This window comes from Perca flavescens, chromosome 1, assembly GCF_004354835.1.
Source record: "Perca flavescens isolate YP-PL-M2 chromosome 1, PFLA_1.0, whole genome shotgun sequence".
NCBI classification, from domain to species: Eukaryota; Metazoa; Chordata; class Actinopteri; order Perciformes; family Percidae; genus Perca; species Perca flavescens.
Genome location: NC_041331.1, coordinates 39,031,688 through 39,054,870, shown reverse-complemented (window position 1 = coordinate 39,054,870; position 23,183 = coordinate 39,031,688). Strand labels below are relative to the sequence as shown.

Below are 23,183 nucleotides of genomic sequence, written 5' to 3'. Positions count from 1 at the left end.
ACCCTATGTTCCAGTAGAACTACATGAAGCAGGTAAAAATAAAAATCTGGCTCCTCTGGCACCACCTACAGCCTGTAGTGCGATTTGCAAAAATCCACAGCTCCCTCTTCAGGTGCTCCGATCTCCACCAACCATTCTCCCTTGTGGGGTGAGGGGCTTAGGAGACCGTTTTGGGCTTTAGCAGAAGGGGGGAGGGACTGAGAAGTTGTAGATGTTCAAATATTTTGGCTAAGTCCTGGATCTTCACAATCCTACCTACGGCACCTTTAACGTGAAATTGAAACTCGTACATTACAAAGATGGAAATCGAAACAGAGTTTGAATTGCCTGGAAGTTAGCTTCATGCTTTGTGCCATAAAGCAAACTGAAATACCAACAGAACGCAGAACTGTGCTGCTCCTGAACCTCCTGCTTGTCTTGCTTCTATCTTAATATTAGCAAAGGAGTGCTTTATTGCCGTTAAAACACAACACAAAACACGTTTTAAAAAGACAATTGTGTAATGTTAACTACATCAGAACAAACCTTCCTCTTCCTCGGGGCAGCAGAAGCAGCAGGTGGCTTTCTGGAACTCGTAGCGGTAAACTTTGATCATCCAAAACGGACCGAACACCTCTGCCAGGTAGGAAGCTTCATTACTGCGGCAGGAAAAGTTAATAAATAATAATGACAATACCTCTTTTCAGAGATGAAAAAAATATTTTGTTATTGCACCAAAATTCACACACAGATACAGAGGACAGCTACCTCTATTTTAAATAATGACTGATATGATAATGAATGATTTTCAGCTTTGTACGTCCTGACGGAGGTTTTTAGTCCCAAGGGGCAAAACAAAGCGATACAAAAACAGCTCGCATCTAATACGCTAGTTGTGTGTCATAATGGATGTCATATTCATGCTGCAAAACAAATCTACCCACGGGTACAACTAAACAAGCCTAAACCTGAACCTGAACCTGAGCATTTATGAAAGTGAGTGTTTGTGTTTGAAGTGGATTTTATTATGTGGTATGCTGGTAATGATTGTTACTTTTTTGCATACACGTTGCGTTGAAAATAAAGAGACGACTCACCATGCAAAGAGGACGCAGCAGTACATGATGGCAGCTCCAATTATGGCCACAGCGTTGCCTTCGTTCTGGATGCCATCTTGTCCCACGGTGGGGTAACAGACGGTCATGTTCATGCCCTGATACACCACTGACACAGAGAACAACACAGCACATTAAGCTCCATCACGCTCTCATTCAGGGGGAAAAGTATGTTTTGGTTCATCTACCAGTGTCTGTCTATGGGAAACAGTTAGTGGCAGTTAATGCATATTTACAATATAAATAGATATATACAATCCTTATTACTGTTTAAAAGATGATTGTGATAGTATATATAATCATAGGCGCCGATACCGTGGGTGCTCCGGAGCTCGAACACCCACGGAAAATACTGAGCACCCATGTGTGCCAGACTGCCAGTAGGCAACATTAATCTAAAATGAAATAATCGCACTGATGTCATAGTGCGATCGGTTATGTCAGTGGCATTGATTCCTAATTTCCCACAAGCTGATCGCGGTTACGTGTCAGTTAAACTTCTCATCTCAAGTCCTATCTGTATTTGTGAGAAGTGCTGCGATCCTGATTTGAAAGATAGCCTACTTTACAGCTTCATTATCAAGTTAATAGGCGCGTGTGTTCGTGTCGGCCGCTGTCCATTTCCTAAGGTTCTGAAACGCAAACATTTTTTGACTACTTTTTTTTTTTAAAGGCCGTGCGCCCGTGAGCACCCACGGAGGAAAACATAAATCGGCGCCTATGCATATATTATTTTACGGACTTTGGAAAAACTGCAAAGTGCATACAAGGCAGCAACAGATTTTCTGTTACACTAAGAAATGTACAAGAGCAACCTCATATTACATCACTGTATGTTTTCCTCATGAAAAACATTGAGTCTGTCCAATTGTATAGTCCTTCAACCAATCAGACCCGCCTTAATGGTTGTGATTGGTGCCTCGATTTAGAAAAATTGGAAATGGGCTTGAATGGGCTGTTGGCCAGACTGACAAATTTGCCGGAAGTTCATCAGGGTTTTCCCAGGCTAGGAAGTAAGGTGAGGAAGTATAAATCCCGCATAAGGAGGCAGGTTGGGGGGGTAGTGAATGGGTCAAACAAACACAGGACTTTCACCCAGGAGACCTTATAATACATCCATGAGGAGACCGGGCTTTGTGTCCCTTTTGAAAATAAAAGTAAATGGCAAATTTTATGGGTGTAGGGAGGGGGGGGTGTAGGGAGGGGGGGTCATTTTATGATTGTATTGTTAGTTAGCAATAGCGTAATGGTGACAGGAAAGAGTGAGAGAGATGCAACAAAGGTCCCCATCTGGAGTTTATGGTCAACATCTTAGCCCTAAACCATGACGCCCCCATGGTGTAATGCATTTCTATTATGTAATCTAAATCAATCTTGTTCGGTCATAAAAACTTTTACACACAACAGGAACAAAATGCATATTTGGTTTTTATACGTTTCTTTTTTGACAATATACTTTATGTTTTGTTTTCTGCAGGCAGCGCAGAAAGGTGCCACATGCAGGTCAAGGGTCACTTTTACTCCTTTCTCCTTCGTTTCATTTCCTGGGAAGTTACTTTTTTTTCCTTGTAAAAAAGGGTCTCAGCTGCACTTTCCCTTTTGGGACTCTTAACAGACTCACCCTCTGGACACTCTCTGGGGTAAACAGAGTCCTCACAAATATGTGCTGTATGCTCACTCTAACCCTAACTCCCAAACACACACACACACACGCACACACAAATCCAGCCCAACCTTGTTTCAGCTGGCTGTGGATTAATGTGTGTTGTGGAGGGGGAAAGGAACCTGAACACAGTGAAAACACTGGCTAATTACAGGACTCAGACTGTATAACATAGACTATGGCCTCACACACACACACACACACACACACACACACACACACACACACACACACACACACACACACACACACACACACACACACATGTTGTGGTGTGTGAGGCCATAGAGCAGAATAAGCCTTCCAGGGACAGACTACTAGAGAAACAAGGACCTAAGGAGACAGAGAACGGATCTCTTTGTTGTACACGCATGCACGAACACACACACACACACACACACACACACACACCCTTGGAGATGTTAGCATGTGACATAGACAGGTGACAAACCCCCTGAATTAAAGCAGCTGAGAAAGGAAACTCAGCAACAGTAGGTGAAAATGTAATATTACAGAGCAGTGTGTGTGTGTGTGTGTGTGTGTGTGTGTGTGTGTGTGTGTGTGTGTGTGTGTGTGTGTGTGTGTGGTTCACAGTCTAGAGGTGAAAAGGTGTTTTTAAAACAAACTCAGAGTGCATTTTTTCTCAACAAGTTGCTACAATGTCCTGTGCTGCCCCGAGACTCTATCACACACCTACAGCACACACACTCATACTGTACGCCTCTGTGGATAGCAGCATGTTAGATACAAAGGCATTCAGGGGAGTTAAATCAACATACGGTAAATAACTTTTAAGCTTTAGCGCCAGGGGCATTAAAGGAATACTCCCCCCAAAACCTTTGTGTAGACAGAGCCCTCAAGTTGCTCCCTTATGGAGAAAAGCAACTTCAGTCAGCTTAGATTTACAGCATTTACAATGAATTCCAACAGCAGTAGTTTCACAGCGAAAAAAACAAACGTATTTTATCAGTCTGTTGCTGGGTTATGTTAAGTCCTTTTCTATGGAAAACAATTAGTGGCAGTTAGTGTAGTTCCCAAGCCACTCCCAGGTCAGAATCCACTTCTTTCATGTTCATCGTTTTGCTTGGTATGTTGCAAACACACATATTTGTGATGGAATACAGCTAAATGCACAGCTTCAGTCTGGGCAAGCAAGGTCAGCCGTTCAAGTGTCTGCTGTGCTATTATGTTTAGTAATTTCTTGCATGAAGGGTTTGAGAAGTTGTTGTGGATGTTTTAACACTTTTTTGCTTTGATTCTCCTTTGCACGATCTACCCAGGCGCCACCCCTGCCTAAACCAAAACGCAGTGTTTCGAGTAAGTGAGAGCGCGCCTCACAGGGACAATCTCCTGTTGTGTGCTACATGTGTGAAGGGCCAACTCCCGACAATGTCCGGAACGTCTTGTGTGATCCGACTTTCTCTCAGCTGTAGAAAACAGATACAAACAATGTATTGCACTTTATGTGTTCAGTGTTCAACATAATGACACTGCCAGGCTGTATTCCTGTTATTATGTTGTCAATGGAACCATGAGGAATGTGAAACAAATATTCTGCCCTCACCACAAGCCACCAGACCAGCAGGCAGCATGTCACAACACATCTCATCTCAGATTATCTGTGTGTGTGTGTGTGTGTACATCTATATTTGCATGCGTGCCATTAAGATGTAAACCCCGGATAAGACGGGGGCCTCTGACAAGCCTCTGCGCTAATGTCTCAATCATGAGAAGGCTCTTTGTCTTACCTGGAGCCAACAAGTGAGTCATTATGAGGTAAGCAAAGTCAAATTATAGAGGATTTTAAAATACGAATGTGTGTGTGTGTGTGTGTGTGTGTGTGTGTGTGTGTGTGTGTGTGTGTGTGTGTGTGTGTGTGTGTGTGTGTGTGTGCTCTTTAGTATTATGTAGGACAGATACAAGACAACATTTTGAGACGTTTCACCATAAGACGCTTTTATCTGGTGGTAAAAAATAATAATATAAAAGCAGAGGTTCAGACTTTTTTAAAGTCTAACGTTGCCTTCACACTGGCAGTTGTAATCAGCTCCATAATACGCAATACGCCCCCAGCGGACATCATACTACACCGTTGAAAAGCTTTCGGAAGCGACTCACAAAAATGCCGGAGAGACTAGAACGAGTGATAAGTGTCTGAATGTACGGTTCTCTATGACCTCTCTTATACAGCTGTAAATAGAAAGGCTGCTGCGTGGAGAAAAGTTGCCCAGGACGTTGACATGTCACGTCGGTTAAATGTGATATATAGCGGTATAATGTCAATAGTTCGATGTCTGTTGCTAGCTAACCAATTAGCATTAGCAGGTTTGTTTATCAGTACCATAGCAACGCTAACTTCCACTGGAATTTGTCGGATAGGAACCGTCCGTAAAGCTTTCGCAAGATTTAAATTTTTTGAACCAACCGGATGACCAACTGACACGATTTTTTTTGCATTCGTTCGGACCCGGTTTGGACCCATTCGCATGCGGTCTGTGAATCTCCATAGGAAATTAATGACTTCTGGTTGTTTCGAAGCCGTATCGGAGCTGATTTCAACTGCCAGTGTGAAGGCAGCGTTAATGCAGTATTTACATTGAAGTAAAGTGGTTGCTGTTGTATATATTTCTTCATTCCTTACTGGCTGTGACGAGCCATTTTAACAAAAATCCCCAGTTCTCGTTCTGTGCAAAATTGCAAAAGGTTCAGCTAAGCTAATATGTGGTTCGGCAGTCTTTTTGGTACTAATTTTTTCGGAAACACTTTACTTGAAAGTATCGACATAATTGTGACATGACATTGTCATAACTATGACATGACACTGTCATGGACGTGTCACAAACGTAATAAACAAGTTTATGACTTCTGTCATTAAGTGTCATTCGGTTTTTGTCATGACAAGTTGACATTGTTTGGATTGTCTTGATAATGACAACTTGACATTAATCAAAGTGACATTACCAGAAGTTGACATTACATTTGTTTGGGATGTCTTTGTGATGACAACTTGACATTAACCAGGATGACATTACCAGATGATGTATTTGTCATGACAACTTGACATTAAATTTCTTTGGAGTGTCCTTATTAAGACAACTTGACAGTAAACAGGATGACATAATATCAAGTTGTCATGACAAAGAGATCCTCTGGTAAGGTCATCCTGGTTAATGTCAAGTTGTCATTACAAAGACATCCCAAACTAATTTTATGTCAACTTGTCATGACCAAGACAACTTCTGGTAATGTCACTTTAATTAATGTGAAGTTGTCATAATCAAGACAACCCAAACAATGTCAACTTGTCATGACAAAAACGACAAAAATGAATGACACTTAATGACAGAAGTCATAAATGTTTATGACTTGTTTATAACGTTAATGGCATGTTCATGACAGTGTCATGTCATAGTTATGACAGTGTCATGTCACGATTATGTCCATACCTTCAAGTAAAGAGTTACCATTCCTTCTTTTGTTCTTTGTGTAACTATATCTCAGGTAGGTAGGCAGGTGGTTTTGTCAGAATTTGAGTCCAGTCTGCTGAGTCCAGAAGCAAAGCTGAAATGAGCGATGAGAGTGAACCAAAACAGTAAAGTTGCAGTTTGTAAAACCCCAACAACAAGCTGAAAGATGCCAAAGTGCTCCAAAGAGCTGAGGGGAACTGCAGCGTTGGGTAATAATTATCTGGGGGGTGAATGGTGCTATTAAAAACATTTCAGCACGAAGACGATTGAGAGTGACGTGGCCTGCACGCATTTCCTGCACCATATGTTTCTCTTTTAATCGACATACAGAAAATAACCCTGAAAATCACTTAAAAGTGTGCTCTTGTTAGAGGTATGTGAGTGTTAACACTGGCCAGAGACAGCGTTCAGTATCTCAGTGGAGCTGCGGAGAGCTGTTGCTGTGGCTCTGCTCTTTGTCCGGTTAGTTAGCGTACCTTTCTCTGGCGGGCGGCTGGACAGCGCGGAGAAAGTGAGGTACATGACGTAACAGCTGATGATGGAGGCTTGGAGGAGCCCCGACCGAGGCTGCTCTGTAGGGTGAAGAAACAGATAGAGAGAGTACGGGTCAGAATACTGTACATACTATAATGTAAAATACTCTATTATGCACTATAATACCCTCCAAAACACACACAGATGCACACAGACTTCACAAGAAGTTAGCGGCACAGAGCGCCCTCAAATCCTTTACCTTATCAAAAGTAGAAACCTCCGCGGTGAATCCATTGATTCAAGTAAAAGTAAAGCGTATTAAGTCATAAAATGTACTCAGTGTATCAGTGGAAGAGTAAAGCTACTCATAGTGAGACTGAGAAGAATTGAACAAGAAAAACTTTTCCTTTCAGACTTTCTTTTTTTTTATTATTTGGTTCCTCATATTTGGTTTTAAACTTTTTGAAGGAAAATTCAGCCTCTTTGTTTTTTTTGTTACAACATCCAAATAAAAAAGTAAATCTGCATATTTTCATTGTAAATCAGTAAAAAACAACAAGCCTTAAAAATAGTAATACAATTTGTTTTGTTATGTAGCCTATTCAGATTGACTTGAGCTCCTCTACAAGTGTCTGAAACTCTTTACATATATACAGAATTCATTTTTGTTTTACCTATTTCTAGGACAAGGGGACCAAACTGCACAAAAATGCACAAGAGTGCACAAAATGCACCCGTTTGACCTGTTGCCCTGCAGGCAAGACAGGACCATCAGGTTCAGGTGCCGCCGGAAATTCCGCTGGATGTCACTCTTGAATATTTCACATTTGCAGTTACAAGATTCTTAACAGACATGTACTCTACAGTATATGCACTGCGTAGATATGCAAAATCTTAATCTGCAACGTTAACCATCAGATAAATACTGTGGAATAAAAAGTAAAAACGTTTCCTTTTGAATAATAGTCAAGCATAGTAAATTCTTCCAAAATGAAAATACTCAAGGAAAATAGCAATACGTCAGTTTATACTAAAGCACCTGTATGTTTCAATCATAAAACCCAAACATGTGCAGACAAAGCAGGCCTGCATTCAACGTTATGGTTCTTAAAGGGAGAAACAGATGATATTAGCTTACATCTACTGTAATTATTATTATCTGCAGCAGCACTGGTTTCAACAGGGGGATGTTTGCATAGCTGGAGATGGACTAAGTGTTATTTCGCCGCTGAGAGTCGACGACAGACATGCACAGAGTGTGTTTCATCGACTCACTCTGCTTCACGCACGGTGTGACGGCAATGAAGGACACGAGGGCACAGAGTCCCAGGTTGATCCACAGCAGGGCCTTGTTGAAGTGGCAGGCGATGGGGTGTGTGTAGTACTTGTACATGAAAGTGAAGGCCATGGTGGCGATGGTGTAGAAGAAGAGGGTGGCGCACATCACCGCCAGATACCAACGCTTGTTCTCTGCTGCTCCGGTCAACCTGACAGGGGAGGGAGAGGATAGAGAAAACGGCTTAAGCACAGATATTCATTTCAGTCTGGATGCTGTCAGAGGAACCCGCCTGAAGGGTTAGAATAATGTTATTCCCACCAAGGGGCGATAGGTGCGAGGGTGAGTACAGAGAGTGTGAATGCTAGTCTCTCATGGCTCAGAGTAGACAAGAGGTTGGCATGCAACTTTATGAATTGTTTTAGGAATATCCGTTTTAGTAAACAGCCAATTTGTCTGTACTCCAAGATAAATTATGTGAGAGACCAACACACATAGTACACGGCAGACTGCTATGGGTGACAAGGAAAAACCTTGGACTGATGCAGTGTGCTGGTCTTTAAAGGTGCAGTAGGTAAGCCTTATAAAACTAACTTTCTGTCATATTTGCTGAAACTGACCCTATGTTCGAGCAGAACTACATGAAGCAGGTAATTTGGCACCACCTACAGCCTGTAGTGCAATTTGCAAAAATCCACTGCTTCCTGTTCAGATGCACCAATCAGGGCTGGGGGGTTGGACTGCGTGTCAATCACTGCTCATGCACACGCATTCATTCTCCCTTGTGGGGGGTGGGGCTTAGGAGACCGTTTGGGGCTTTAGCAGAAAGGGGGAGGGACTGAGAAGTTGCCGATGTTCAAATTTTTTGGCTAAGTCCTGGATCTTCGCAATCCTACCTAAGGTACCTTTAATGTTTAGAGCCATCGCAATGTGGAATAGCTTGCCGACTATCATAGCGGAGGCACCTAGTAAGGCTAGTGTCTAGTTTTAAAAGACTACTTAGAAAACACTTCAACAATAACTAAACATTAGTTAATCTAACTGCTAAGGGGGGCATTATGTTTTTAGTGCTGTTCGATATCACAAATAACAGTTCACAAATTTAAACGATGTTGCCAAAAATCTAGGTCACAAGTGTTCCAAGATTTCTAAATACTTTCATGAGCATTTTTTCTTGTTTTCTCGTTAATTACTGCACTTAGTTGAATGAAAACAATCATGCATAGATGGTGCTTTATTCCAAAATGAGAATTCAGACAGCCTGATTGCATTTAATGTGTTTAATTTAGTGTCTTGAATTGTTTTCGTGCAATTAAAGCTATTCAATTTAATAAAAACCAATAAAACTATTTTGATGGCATAAGTTTGTGTTTTTTGAAAAGTGGTAACATTCAAATGGTCATTGGTTCTGTCAATGTGCTGCTGGGTGGGGGGCACTACTAGGAGTCTTCAAAGTCAGATGTTTTTAATGTAACATCCTTTAATCTTGTAAAAAACTATCAAATATTTTTTTCTGCAACAGACCATGCAACAAATTCCAGTGTGCTTTTGCATTGTGGGTCTATAAGTCCAGTTTATGACTTTATTTTTCTCACTGACAATGACCCAGGGGCGATTCTAGGATCAGATCTTTAGGGGGGCTCAGCCCCTAATGAGAATGTGACACGGATACAGTGCCGTGTCACTGCTAAATCAGTGATTTCACTGAATAACAATGAATATATGTATGTATTATTATCCCTGATAATATAGGATAAATGCAAAATATTTAATTTTATTTATATTTTGATATGTGAACAAACTACAAAGGTCCCTTTATGGACTACCAGATTCAAATTAATTGATAAAAAGGTGTAAACAATAAATAAATAAAAAATCAAACTTTCCTGGACTGGGTTACAGGTGCATAGCATTGGCGACAGCGACACAGGATATTAAAGATGTTTCTTTAAACCTGTAATTGTCCTCTGTCACTAAGTTCGCAAACTCTAACTTGAAGCACTAAAACTGATTAAAACAAATTTTAAAAATATTTAAATTTGGTTTTTATTATCATAATTTTTAGTGGGGCTGAGATGAAATTTAAAATCTAAAAAGGGTCTAAAATCGCCACTGCTTCAATGTATAAAGAGACAAATAAAACCAAAGTTGAGAAGTTTCAGGGGACAAATGTTGTGTGAGTCTACCAGCTGCGTTATGAAGCTCATGGGGTTTGGAAAAATCGTATGTTTAAGTGCTGGAGCTATAAAAAAAAAAAAAAAACGACATAGGAGCAGGTTGTATTTTGACCTGTAAAGGGCAGACAAGCTTTACCACTGAAAAGGGAATGAGAGGATTAGCTTTGTGTGTGTTTTGCGTTGGAAAAGGTCCGGAATGAATAAATCCTCTTAATTGTTGTATAGCTACAACTCTGCTACAAAATGTCACAGCAGAGTTCAGAGGTGGCATGAGAGAGACTGACGGCAAAACAGCAACAGCTGGACACAGAAAATCACATCTGGGACAATCAGGTTGTCTGGGGAAAAGTCTGGCGGATGAATGAGGACATGACCAAGACGACGTGGAGAGGAGCAGAAGGCTCCATGGTGTTTTAAGCCCCCACTGTTGCACTAAATCCCTGCTCTTGGGGGAATTGTTGTGAGTGTGGTCTAGACCTACTCTATCTGTAAAGCGTCTTGAGATAACTCTTGTTATGATGTGATACTATAAATACAATTGGATTGAACTAAAACCCTGACTGAAGTGAATGAATACATATTATATTCTGAAAATAGGAAGAGAAAAATAAATGAGTCAGAAACAGAGTTCCAGATGTTGAGACGGAGGGGAGGGGGGAGGGGGAGAGGGGTTACTATAGTTCTGCTGGACACAAGATGAATCCATCATCACCAGTGTAGAAGAGAGACTCTCTTCTCCAGATGTGAACCAGGCTGGAGTGTGTATGTCTATGTAAAGATTATATACTGTAAGAGGTGAGAGACCAGATTATTTCTGTCCTGTTGAACCATGTATCTAAAATATGTCAAATCCCCACAAGCAAAAAAACAGCTCTATTTTGTGACAATGTATTTTTTGTGTGTGTTTTTATGTTGTGGGTTTGAGGGCAGAAGAATATCCAATAACTCACACTGGGGGGGGAGAATAAAGTCTGAAAAAATCATTTTGTGGAGGAAATGTATTTTTATATTTATATTTTTTCTTGTAACCCCTTTTAGATGCATCTTGGAATCAATGAGCAACATGTTTGCAGCAACGTGATGGAGTCATGGTACATTACAAGGTCAAAAGGTATGTGGACACCCAAAACATTACACTCACATGTGGTTAGACGACGATCTCGTTCCAAAACTATGAGCGTGAATCTGCTGCTCTAACAGCCTCCACTCTTGTGGTTTCAGCCTTTCCACCAGATGTTGAGTTGTTCTCATTCAGACACAAGAGGATCAGTCAGTCAAACACTGATGCTGGGTGATAAGGTCTGGCTCATTCCAGTTCACCCTAAAGGTGTTGGATGGGGTTAAGGTCAGGGCTGTCAAATTCTTCCAAACCAAACTGGGAAAACCATTTCTTTATGGAGCTGGCTTTGCGCACGGGGGCACGACGTGCTGCACATAGTTCCATTAACTTTAGCCGAGACCAAACGAGCACAAACAGCCCCAGGCCAAAAGTATCTGGAGGTGTATCCACGTCATTTGGTCATACATAGTTCACATATGGGTATTTCATCAATCGACAGCTTGCTCTCACACATTTCAGAAATGTCCTATGCTACAGTCTATCCTATATCATGATTTATATCCCTATCACAATAAAAGATTACATTGACATTAATATAATATTTTATTGATATGACCCTCTCACTCACCAGTTCTTGTTCCAGGTGTGCGCAAAAGCTGTGATAAGGGTGAGTTGGATGAGGATGAAGGCAAATCCTCCCACCACACCAACGTAATGCCAAGCTGAGAGAAAGGGAGAGAGAAAAGAAATGTGTGATTTATTTCAGGGAAGCGAGAGAGGGAGAGGAAACGGAGAGAAGGATCAAAAGAAAGAAAGAAAAAGAACAAGCCGTGAATCATAAATCAGCTCTGATCTCAGCCGTGTATCAGCTTCAGTTTAATTGTTGCCAAACAAAGTGAAATCAAGCCGCAGAGATTTATGGTGCAATAATTCACAGCGGTGAGTCGAGTGGTGTGTTCAGGAGCGGGTCTCTGCTGCCCTCTAGCAGGACTCAGCAAGAGGTGCACTAAAACGCCATCATCATCATCTTCATCATCACATTAATTCTCAGTTTGGGTTTATTTTTCAGGAAACGGCATCAGCTCATAGTCTCACCATGCAGGAAGGACTCTGTTGGGATGAAGAAGGCAGCGGTGCACATCGCCAGCAGAGTGATGAACTTCAGGAACCAGAAGCTGCAGGTGGACACACAGAGACACAACACACAAATAAAGTAGTTACGTTTAATTGATGGTAAAAAAAATAAATAAATTCTTACCTACTTTAAAATAGTTGCTTGCAAGCTTTTAGGATTGCAAAATGACCTCTGATTTTTGTCCATATTATATTGCTTTTAGCCTACAACAGTTAAGAGTTTTTTTTTAATTTCTAAACCTACAGAAAATTAGCATGTAACACTATACAACCTGGTACAACCTGCAAAGTAAAAACTGAAACTAAGAGGTTGCCTCCTGCAGCAAAAAAAATAGTACCAGAAGCGTCCGTCATCATCACTAAACAACTAAATCTCTACTAACAAACCAAATCTCTCATGGATATTTTATATCAGTAATGTCTGAAAACATTGAACTAAATGTTGCATTTTAATTTACTTTATTCATTTCATACAGTATGTACCCTATATTCTTTTTAAATATTAACTGAGAATTACATTATGTATGACTCTTTAGTGGTATTATGTGAATACATTTCTATGATCAAAGAATTACCGATTGAGTCTGTCTCTAATTAAATCCCTGCATATCCATGTCACTATCTCTGGGCTTTCAGAGTACATACATGTTTCAGTGGGGCACTGGGTCACTCCCTGGCCCACTTACAGAACACTCAGAGCTGTAACCTTTGCCAGGCCCTGAAACCTTTCACCTTGGCACCAGTAAGGCTCAGAGGACCAGCGATCTAATCTGTTAAATCCTAATCTGGAATACGTCACCGCTCTAATTCCAACTGCTATGGAAAGTGTGAGAACAAAGAGCTTTAAATAGACCAGTGGGTGGGTCAGGTGACCAAAGGGAGAAAACACTTAGTCCTTAAAGACGGCAATGAAGTATAGTATAGTAGAGAAGTGTGTAAATCTGAGTATTGTTGTAGCCAATTTAGACATGTGCTGCGTGAGTGTATTATGTATTATGTGTATAGTTTGTGTGTGTGTGTGTGTGTGTGTGTGTGTGTGTGTGTGTGTGTGTGTGTGTGTGTGTGTGTGTGTGTGTGTGACTGGTTTGTTCGCTACGTCACCTGTGCACCTGTATGTATGTGTGCTAATCAGAGGTTAGAAGGGGAATCACAGGTGAGAAGGTGTGGGGGGGAATTAGGATCTGGGAAGCTACACAGTTTTTCAACCTCAGCTGTGTGCGAGTGGTGTTTTTAGATCTCGTCTGCTCGTTTTTTTTAAAATTCACTCCAGTGGCATTTTGTTGTGGTCAGATTGCAACTACATGTATATTTCAAGAGAGATTTCTAGATGGGATCAGGTCCAGTCTTAAAGCTGGGGTAGCTCCTATTGGCTCGGTTTCCAGCTTTAAGAAAATCTGAGTTTGGGAGACTTTGACTTTGGCCAATCACAGGTCATTTCAGACAGAGGGCGTTCCTATTGGCTGTGCTACAAATGCAGACGCGTGTGCGCGTCCTTTCCGATGGTGAAAGCCTGATTCAATGGCAGAAAATCCTGCTATTCCAGCATTGGCAGCAAACTCTACTCTACTCTGCAAAGCAACCCAAAACAAGGAAGACAGACTTCTCAAAAGAGACTAAAAGAGAGTCTGACAATAAACACAATTAACCTGTGTCAGAATCAGCGAAGCGTTTCAGAGGTGGAGAGAAAATGTTGCTAATAATTTAGCCTTTTGCTAACCAAAGGCTAAACGGTAAGCTCACGGCAACGGTTAGCAGGAGGCTAAACTATTAGCAACATTTTCCCTTCATCTCTGAAGCACTTTAACAATATTGACAGGTTGTATTCATAAACATGAACGTGAATTACAACATGTCTACTCAACAGGCTTTACACGCCCACAGGTTTGCAAAGAAAACCGAACGGTAATTATAGAATTGCTGCTTGGCGTCGGTATCACAATGACGATAGGGATGGAGGACAGAGAGGACAGAGCTGCAGGAGATTTTACAACCTGCCTATCCACAGTATTCTGATTGACAGAAAAGACATAAAGTTCTTTCTAACATAATTCAGAGAAAATTCCCAAGCTTTACTTAGGATTTTTAGGGATTCAGTGAATGTGTGAAAAGTTTTATTCTGGATTTTGTGGTAGATTTGGGAATTTGAAATATCCAAAAGAAACTGGAAAAAGGTGACATATTCAGTCCTTTATATCTTTCTTTCTGATTTCCTGTTTGTCGGCAGGATCAATAAAAAAAAGTACTTTGGCAAAACATTTTGACACTGTGATGTTTTGTTTTTTTGATTTTTGCTGCATTCATGTGCAATTACAAAAGTCTGTCAACTAACAGTGTTGTATTCATGATTTTGTAATAATAACAAGTCTAGTGTTTGCCTTAATAATGTATAATCATCCACTCCATTTTAATGATTACCAAAATCTGAAGGCCATGAGTCAAAAAATACATTTTCTTCAGGAGGAACATGTTTGATGAGGTGAACTCTGCAGCACTGACCCGTTGTGTACGAGCGCTCTGAAGTCCTGACTGGACTTCACGTCAATGAGGAAGATCGCCATCATCAGGTAGAAACAAGAAGTGCCAAAGCAGACTCTGTATACCGCTGAGTAGCCCACCAGCATCTCACAGTGGCCCCCACCATGCGCCTGGTCACACACCATGTTAAAGAAAGGCACCTGAAACACACACACACACACACGTATTTTATCGATCGCTGCATCCATGTATCCATGTCTCTTTGTCTGGGTGAATATTTCAGAAGAAGGTGTTTTGGTAAGATTTTATGATGATAAAATGATTTAATCTCTTAAATGCCTATATGTGTATATCAATATTCACATTAAGAGCAAATGGCACTGAACTTGACTAAACTATTCTCCAAACCCCCACCCAAAGGACAAGGACATTAGTTTTTTTGTCCATGTTAACATTTTCAAACTGCAGTTAAAGTATTTAAATATTTAATTAATTTCAAAACTTGCTGACCTCTGGCAGTAGGCGATTTGAGATGTAATGAGGAGGGATGCCCCCTCATCCCTCTTGTTAGCAAAATGACCAAAATGCATCCCCCTTGTTAACCTGCCATCTTCAGAGCGAGTGCAGGGGCAGAGAGGTTTTTAGCTGAATATGTGAGTCTAGTCCGCCTGACTCACTGATCCTCTATCTGACTGAGGTTTGTGCGAGTTAGAATCCATGGCCCCGACCATGGCTCTGAAATATTTTGATAGATCCATGGCGCTGTCTGTGGTGCTCAAGTAGCAGACGGAGTCTGAGTCTCACCCTTCTGTCTCGTATCTATAATGTTCTCTAAACCAGCGGTCAGCAACCTTAGGCCCATCACTTGACCGATGGCAAACTAGCAATAAGTGTCCAAGAGAGTTTTTGTCGAAATGTTGAAGTTTTTCACAGCCATTGGCAGGAGCACAGCCTGTTATTTACGCTAGTTTGGTTGATTTTTTGATTCACATTCCGTGATGACCCGCCCTAATCTGCCTCTGATTGGCTAGTACTCGTTGCCTTCTTCTCAGAATGCGGTGCAAAGGTGATAATAAGTAAATAATGGCAGGCTTAATGCTGCATTTTATAAGGGCACTTAATATCAAAAAGGTTGCCAACCCCTGCTCTAAACTACAGAACAGTGGCAGGCAGTCGCGGGTGAACAAAATGAGCCCCCCCTGTCCCACTTGATAAAAATGAACAAATCTCCTACTTACCTCTGGCCTTTCATGTATGTCAACAAAAACAAGGCATACACTTTGAGAAGCATTCATGGTTCAATTGATATTTGGATATGTTTTTACGTTTTTAAAATGTGTGTTCATTAATATCATGCCGCAATATATTTTTCACTCCATGTTGCTAGTGAAAGCTCACTGAAGCTCGACTGACCACTTTTAGGCATGTTTCCCTTAATTGGATGGCTGATAGGAATAGATTTAAACAGGAAACATGGAATAGAGAATTGTTGCAGCTGTATGGTGTACATCTTGTGTGTAACCACAATTGCACTCAATGTAAAACAATATCAGGTATTAAAGAAATGTCACATATTTACTTTTGCTGTCCCCCATGCTCTTTGCTCCTGTCCCCCATGCTTTGTGCTCTCTTAAAGTCACATTACAGTAATTCTCAATGTGATGTATTTTATTTTACTCATTTATTTTTGGCTTCTTCATGTACGCCTACTTGAAATGGCTGATTTGCATTTTCTCTGTTAGCTATTAAATGTGTCCCCGCTGTCTGTCGTCCTCTTCCTTCTGTTTTCTGGTGTACTTGTCGAGCTGCAGCCAATCACAAACCATCTTGGGGTATGCAAGGACTGCAGAACTAAACTTTAGGGCCTCTTCTCCCTTATTTGTGTCAGTACTTTTGTACAGAATAATTACAGTATTGAGTGCTCTTTGTATGTTGCCAGCGTTCCAGGAGATAATTAGTTATGGTTATATTTCAGTTGATTTCTTTGATTTGTGTCATGCAGCATAAGATCCAGTACTCACATTTTCCCTGACGAGCTCGGAGACGGTGCGGGACAGCATGAGGCAGGAGACAGCGCAGCTCATGATGTGGAAGAGGGTGTACATGACCCGCGTGCTGGTGGAGGATTTGACCGGAGGACAGAAGGCACAGCAGAGCGAGCAGGGAGCCGGTCCACAGCAACAGCATATCTGAGGAGAGGATGGAGGCAGCTCAGCATCTCAAACACAACACACACAGACACACAGTCTAACAACCTGACAGGAAACATCCTCAACTAAAGAGGAAGGGCGAAGAATGGAGGTCGGGGTTATTTAAAAAAAAAAAACACATGTGACTGACACATCCATGAGGCCCAGATTAGAAAAGTATTCTTTTTATTTTACTTATAAATGCCTCAGTTGACATGGTGAAAACTGCGTTAGTCTGAATTTTTGTGGTTGGAAGGGCATGCCATGACAGAGATTTTAGATGTTAATATGCGCGTACATGGGATGTATTATATATGTTTGTACGCAGACGTATTTGAGCATACAGTACAATATGTTCACATTGCCTTTATATTCACATCTGTATAACTCTGAACTTTGTGACAAAAGTTCATGTCTCTCTTTCTTGTGTCTTCAATGTTTCCGGAAGAGGGCTAGCTCTGTTCTGGTCTGTCGTCTGGACACCATAGAGGAGGTGGGGGAGAGGAGGATGTTAGCCAGGCTGGCATCAATCGTGGGCCACACCTCTCACCCCCCACATGAGACTGGGAGTTCCCTGAGCAGCTCCTTCAGTGCAATAAGGAGCGTTACCGCAGGTCCTTCATTCCAGCAGCAGTCAGACTCTTTAATGCTACATCATAATGTAGCACTGCTAGCTGTTTCTGCAATATGAGCCATCTCTGGACAATATTCTGCACTATGCATATTTATTTATTTATCACTCTTTGTTACCTCCAACTGTGCAATATGTCATATTTATTCACCAGCACCTCACTCATCTTTATATGTGGGTATATATACTGTCTGTTTATATAAGGGTGTTTATTGTATAAATATGTCTGTTTTTTACTTTATGTATATATTCTTTTCTCCTATGTCTACTTGATTGTATTTGTGTTATTCTGATGTTTGTACATTGTTTTTCTTTTTTCTTCTGAGCTGCTGTAACACAGGAATTTCCCCAGTGTGGGATTAATAAAGACTATCTTATCTTATCTTATGCCTTAATATAACAAATTTTAACCACTCATCTCCACTATAGAGCCTAAAGAGACTAACTTATATTTTAGGTTTCAGCCTGCAGTATCCATGGCAGTACTTAAACAGCATATGAACGGTATGTGATTGATGTGTGGATGCATTGAGTCCAGGACTTTAAATTCAAGCTGTCTATGGACTTGGAGGTCACTGTGTCAGACAGACAACTTACACTAACAGTGTTTGGCATTAGGGCCATCGGTTTCAGATTAATCTAATGAGTCCAACTAACATCATCTGGCTGGTTCTGACTGATAAATTAAAGACTTAAGCCTGTCACCGTTGATCCTGAGCTAATTCTAAGGTGGCAAAACGTGCACGCGCATCTGTCTCATGCTTCAGCAAAGTCTGTCTTAGGACACATCCATCGGCTCGTAACGTAATAAATACTTGAAATACATAAAAATAATAGTGCATTATTTTTCGTAGCTAGATGTATGAATGGTTCATGCGAACAGCCTGAAATTTTGACATGATGATGGCGCTAGATGGAACTTCAGAGGATCGCCAAAGTTATAACAAGTCACCCTGGGGGAATGTGAAGGTCGGAACCAAATGTCTGTTGAAATATGTCAGGGAGGACTGAAGTTGTGGACAGACATTTCCATCCATACATCCACACACACCACTAGAATCGCTAACAAGTATTGTGTGTGTATCAAAGCCGTACATATCGTCCTCGTCTGTGCTATAAGAACATATCAATGAGCCACACTGTTGAACTGGATGACATGTTCCTTCATTACCATCAACAACACTACCGTCAACACTATTTTGACTCAATCCTATACACGCCGTCCTGCAGGGACGTGCACAGGTATGGGCTATTGTTGCTCAGGCCCGTTTGCCCTGATTGGCTCAGCTGCCCCTCTGGAGAAGAAGCATTTCTTTCTTTGTTTCTTTCTTTCTCTGTTGTGGCTGCACCAATACAATATGCCCATCATTAGTAAAGTTAAATCAAATTAGCAATTCCCTCTGCCCCCAGTCACGTGACTCTGTTTATATTCTCACACATGGAGCACGAGAGGGAAAGAGTTTTTGAAGTTATGGAGATAATTACAAATGCCCTGCGAATAGAGAAAGAAAGAAGAAGAAAATCCACTTGAGCTTTGAATAATGTGTAGCTTCAGCTTTTAACGTTTGCATCACGTCGCGCAGCATTGCCTTATATTAACGCATCATGCTATGTTGTCAACGAAAGCTAATGACAGCCTATGTAGCAGCAGCAGGCTAACATACTGTAGCTACGTTTCGTCAATTATATATTACATTTGCACTCTGTAGGGAAGAGAGAGGCTAAGGGATGGGATGGTTTGGGTTCTGTGTTCATGCTAGATTATACATTGTTTACAGTCAACAATGAGATGTAACGTTAGTGAAAGCTGATAGAAGTTGCCTTTACTTATTTTGTTGTGAGATAGCAAATGAGAATTAATGTCCCAATTGGTTAATGTAATATACTTTTCATTGTTTTTTTAAATAAATGTATTGCCTAATGTTAGTTTTGTGTGCTAAGTATGCCTTCACAGCAAAGACCACCGAAGAAGAGAGAGAAAAGCTTAAAGAAGTATAGAACAACTGCAGCTTTTGCAGAGCTGGATTAAAACTGCCAGTGGTCCAGCTGCAGGTGAAGCATTTCATAATGTCAAACAACCATCCTACATTATTCATTTAATCTGAAGTAGTAGGCCTATTTTATCAGAAGCATTTTCTTTAAAGTGACTATATGTAACTTTCAGTTGGTGTTGATTTCATCAAAAGCGGTAGTGTTTTTACCACGAATTATGAATGTTTTGCTCAGGGAGATAATTAATTTACAATAAAAGAGTACGTTACAGATGCATTGTTGCATTTCAAGTGGTGCATACAGTAATTTTGTTTACTTTGGTTGTATGCTGAGCCAAACCGGGTAACGTTACCACTGTCACTGTGTCACAAGCCAAAGCAATAAGACATTGTTCCTGCTGCCACAAATACTCACTAAAGCACCAAATGTGGATTAATCCGCTGCTGAAAATAGTCCCCTACAAATGCACTAGTTCTTTCTGTTTTTTTTTAAAAAGTGACCAGCTGTTTTAAATGACTAAACCTGAAGACTGTGTACCACAGACATAGGGAAGTCAGAAAGTACTGAGAGACAGACTAACACATTGTTACCTCTGCCAAGGTTAATTTTTGATATTGCTATCATTTTCGAAAGACTGCTTAATGACAAGAGTGTTTATCAATACCATTATTGATACTTTTCTATTATTTGGTGGAAAGACGAGGCGACACATTTTTTAATCTTAACAGAACTGTTATTACTCTTATTGCAAAAACTGTTTGATTTCTTCTGTCTCTGTTTGTGTTTTAACGAGCTGATTAAGCGGCCCACAGAGCGGTGCTCTCGGTAGCTGACTATGTTTTGACTATGTATTTTTAGACATATCTTTTTTTGATCCACTAGTCTCGATAGCACCATCGATAAGCTCGACCCTTATTGATTTTCGGGTTTTGAGAAATTTGGAACCGGGTCCTTAACAGAACCGGGTCTCAAGAGCCATCCCTAGTTTGTGGATGTTTGTTGGTTTGTGTCTATCAGCAGGATTGAAGGAAAAAATAGTGACCTGATTTTCATGAAACTCATGGAAGGGTGTAGCAGTGGGCAAGGAATGAATTTTGGAGCTGATCCATATCATCGGGCAGATTCACCAATTACTTTTAACTTTCGTTAACATTCATCCATGTAATGTCAGAATAATCAGAAATATAGGTTCCCAACTGGAAAAATTCACACTGCATTAACATTGTTTGACAGGGCATGTTTGTATTTAGCCAGTGTTTTCATTAGTTGACAATCATCAGAGTCACTTTAGTCTATATCCTCGACGTTCCCCTTCCGCGGTTAATCGGATGCCGCCGGAAATTCTGCCGGATGCAGCAGCACCATGGCTCCGTCCGGTGCTTAGCACCGCCCAAGGAGATTGTGATAGGTTTAAAGAAATGCCAATAAACCACAGCAGGTTTTTCTCCCATCCCGGAAGCAAAATTACAAATCCCACTATGGCCACACCAAGACCCAACTTTAGACAAACAACTCTCCAATCAGGAGCTACAAATACATAAATCTACATTTGTGAGCGCTGGTGAACTTACTATGACTGAAAGTAAGAGGTGAAATACTACAGTGCAACAGTACATTTTTTGTTGGGTTATATTTTCTTGCTCAGAGATTATAACACATTGTTTCACATCCTGACATCCCAGATCCTACCCTTTTTAGCTTCGGGAAAAAAAATGTTGTAGACACTCAATGTATCCAGACTGTCCATCCCTCAGTCATCATCAATATGTGAATGATGCAATACTGCTATATTCTCTTTGAAGGCAGCAAGGCCAAATAAAGACTTTGAAACATAAAAAAACAACAACGTAATAACATGAAAGCCTGGCAATATCATTCAATTCAGTAGAATGACACAAAAACCAACTGCTACGGTGACAACCTTAAAAGAAAGTATTTATTGCTGAATGAGACTGTGCAGATGTTCCTGATCTTTTGACCAACTCGTGGAATCCTTAAAGTTAAAACACGAAAATCAGCACAACTGCAGACAAAATCACAGTGACAGAAATCAACCTTTGCCAATGATCAATTATAACGAGGTACTTTGAGTACGGCCCTTTTATGCTATACTTTATACTTCTACGCCACCACATTTTAGAGGGAAATCCTGTACTGTTCACTCCACTACAGTTATTTCACAGCTATAGTTACTTTGCAGTTTCAGATTATTAATACAAAATCTATAATCAGTTTATAAAATGTGATGCATTGTTATAGATTTAACTTTAAAACATTATTTTAAATAGTTTAACAAAAATCTCCACCACAAGCTATACTATATATATTATAATAATAATATATATAATCATCCAATAATATGTAGGAAAATAACAGTGAAGAAGGCCATTCTGCATAACAAGTACTTTAACTGTTGATGCTTTAGGTATATTTTTCTGAAAATACGTCTTTACTTTTATTTTGAAAGCAAGACATGTACTTGTAATAGAGTATTTTTGCACTGTGACATTTACTTAAATACAATATTTGAATACACCAAATAAATATCTTGATTAGAAAAATCTCACAATATTTCTGTAGCATTTTCAATGATAAATTCCCTTGACCAGTATTGTTATAAAAAAAAGAAAAAAAAGCCCGCTTTTGTCTAACAATCTCAAGTACTAAACTTCAAACTCCAACTGCAGTGACTGCCACCTGTGCTGCTGCCCAGCGGCTCTCACCTGATAGGCCACCATGTTGAGGAAGTAGTTGTAGGCGCCGCTGCGGTTCATCCTCTGAGAGGCCGACATTGTGCCTCTGAACTGCTTTTCATCGGTCACGACGACTCTACATTTGGCCATGAACTTCCAGCACAAACAAGGTTTTTTTTCTCAGCTTGCATGCAAAGATGGCATCCTCACATCCTCCAAGAGGCCAGAACACAACTTCTAACAGGCCTGACGATGACAAGAAAAAGTAGTCCAGCAGGTTGTCTCCTACATGCTGGATATTCTGGATTAGCAGTAAATCTAGTCCAGCTGGGCTTCCTGTAGCCGAGAGCCTCAGCATGAGCACCGGGTCCGCCTGCTCTCAGTCCAGCCTCGCAGGGGAATAAGTTGTTTTTTGCCCATGTCCTGCGTACTTTCACTCTGCGGCTGTGTTGGGTGCTGCCAGAAAAAAGGGAGAGGTGGTGGCGAATGCCCGATGCCCTCCCCCCATCCTCCCTCGTCCTACCCGGTCAGATTAGGCAAAGAGTTTGTGAGGGGAGGGGAGGGGAGGGATTGGGCAGGAGGAGGAGGACAGGGACCATGTGTCGTTCCATCTGTCCCTCCCTTCCCTTCCCCCAGCGCTGCACAAACCCCACCGTACAACGGGATTGGACAACACTGGTGATTAATCCAGACTAACCAAATTAAACACTTAACCCTGTGTGATTTCTAGATGCCGATGCCTGACACCTCACTGCCCTGTAACTACAGCGCCCCCTCCCCTCTCTCCCCCCAGACCTGGTCCAAGTCTGTGTGTGTGTCACTCACAGAAAGAGGCCAAGTCCATGTAATGTAATGTAA

The 23,183-nt window shown here is 40.9% G+C and overlaps 1 protein-coding gene across 1 annotated transcript in view; it reads right to left on the bottom strand.

The window, feature by feature from the left end:
• Positions 1-22,424, bottom strand: part of serinc4 (serine incorporator 4) — a 28,414-nt gene extending 5,990 nt beyond the window's left edge. Inside the window, exons 1-9 of the mRNA XM_028577598.1 lie at positions 22,356-22,424; positions 16,842-17,009; positions 14,842-14,990; positions 12,307-12,386; positions 11,840-11,933; positions 7,974-8,185; positions 6,701-6,796; positions 1,077-1,203; positions 526-638 (exon numbers count right to left, since the gene is read on the bottom strand). Coding sequence (XP_028433399.1) covers positions 526-638; positions 1,077-1,203; positions 6,701-6,796; positions 7,974-8,185; positions 11,840-11,933; positions 12,307-12,386; positions 14,842-14,990; positions 16,842-17,009; positions 22,356-22,424 — 1,108 coding nt within the window. The remainder of the gene's footprint in view (positions 1-525; positions 639-1,076; positions 1,204-6,700; positions 6,797-7,973; positions 8,186-11,839; positions 11,934-12,306; positions 12,387-14,841; positions 14,991-16,841; positions 17,010-22,355) is intronic.
• Positions 22,425-23,183: the final 759 nt, after the last annotated feature.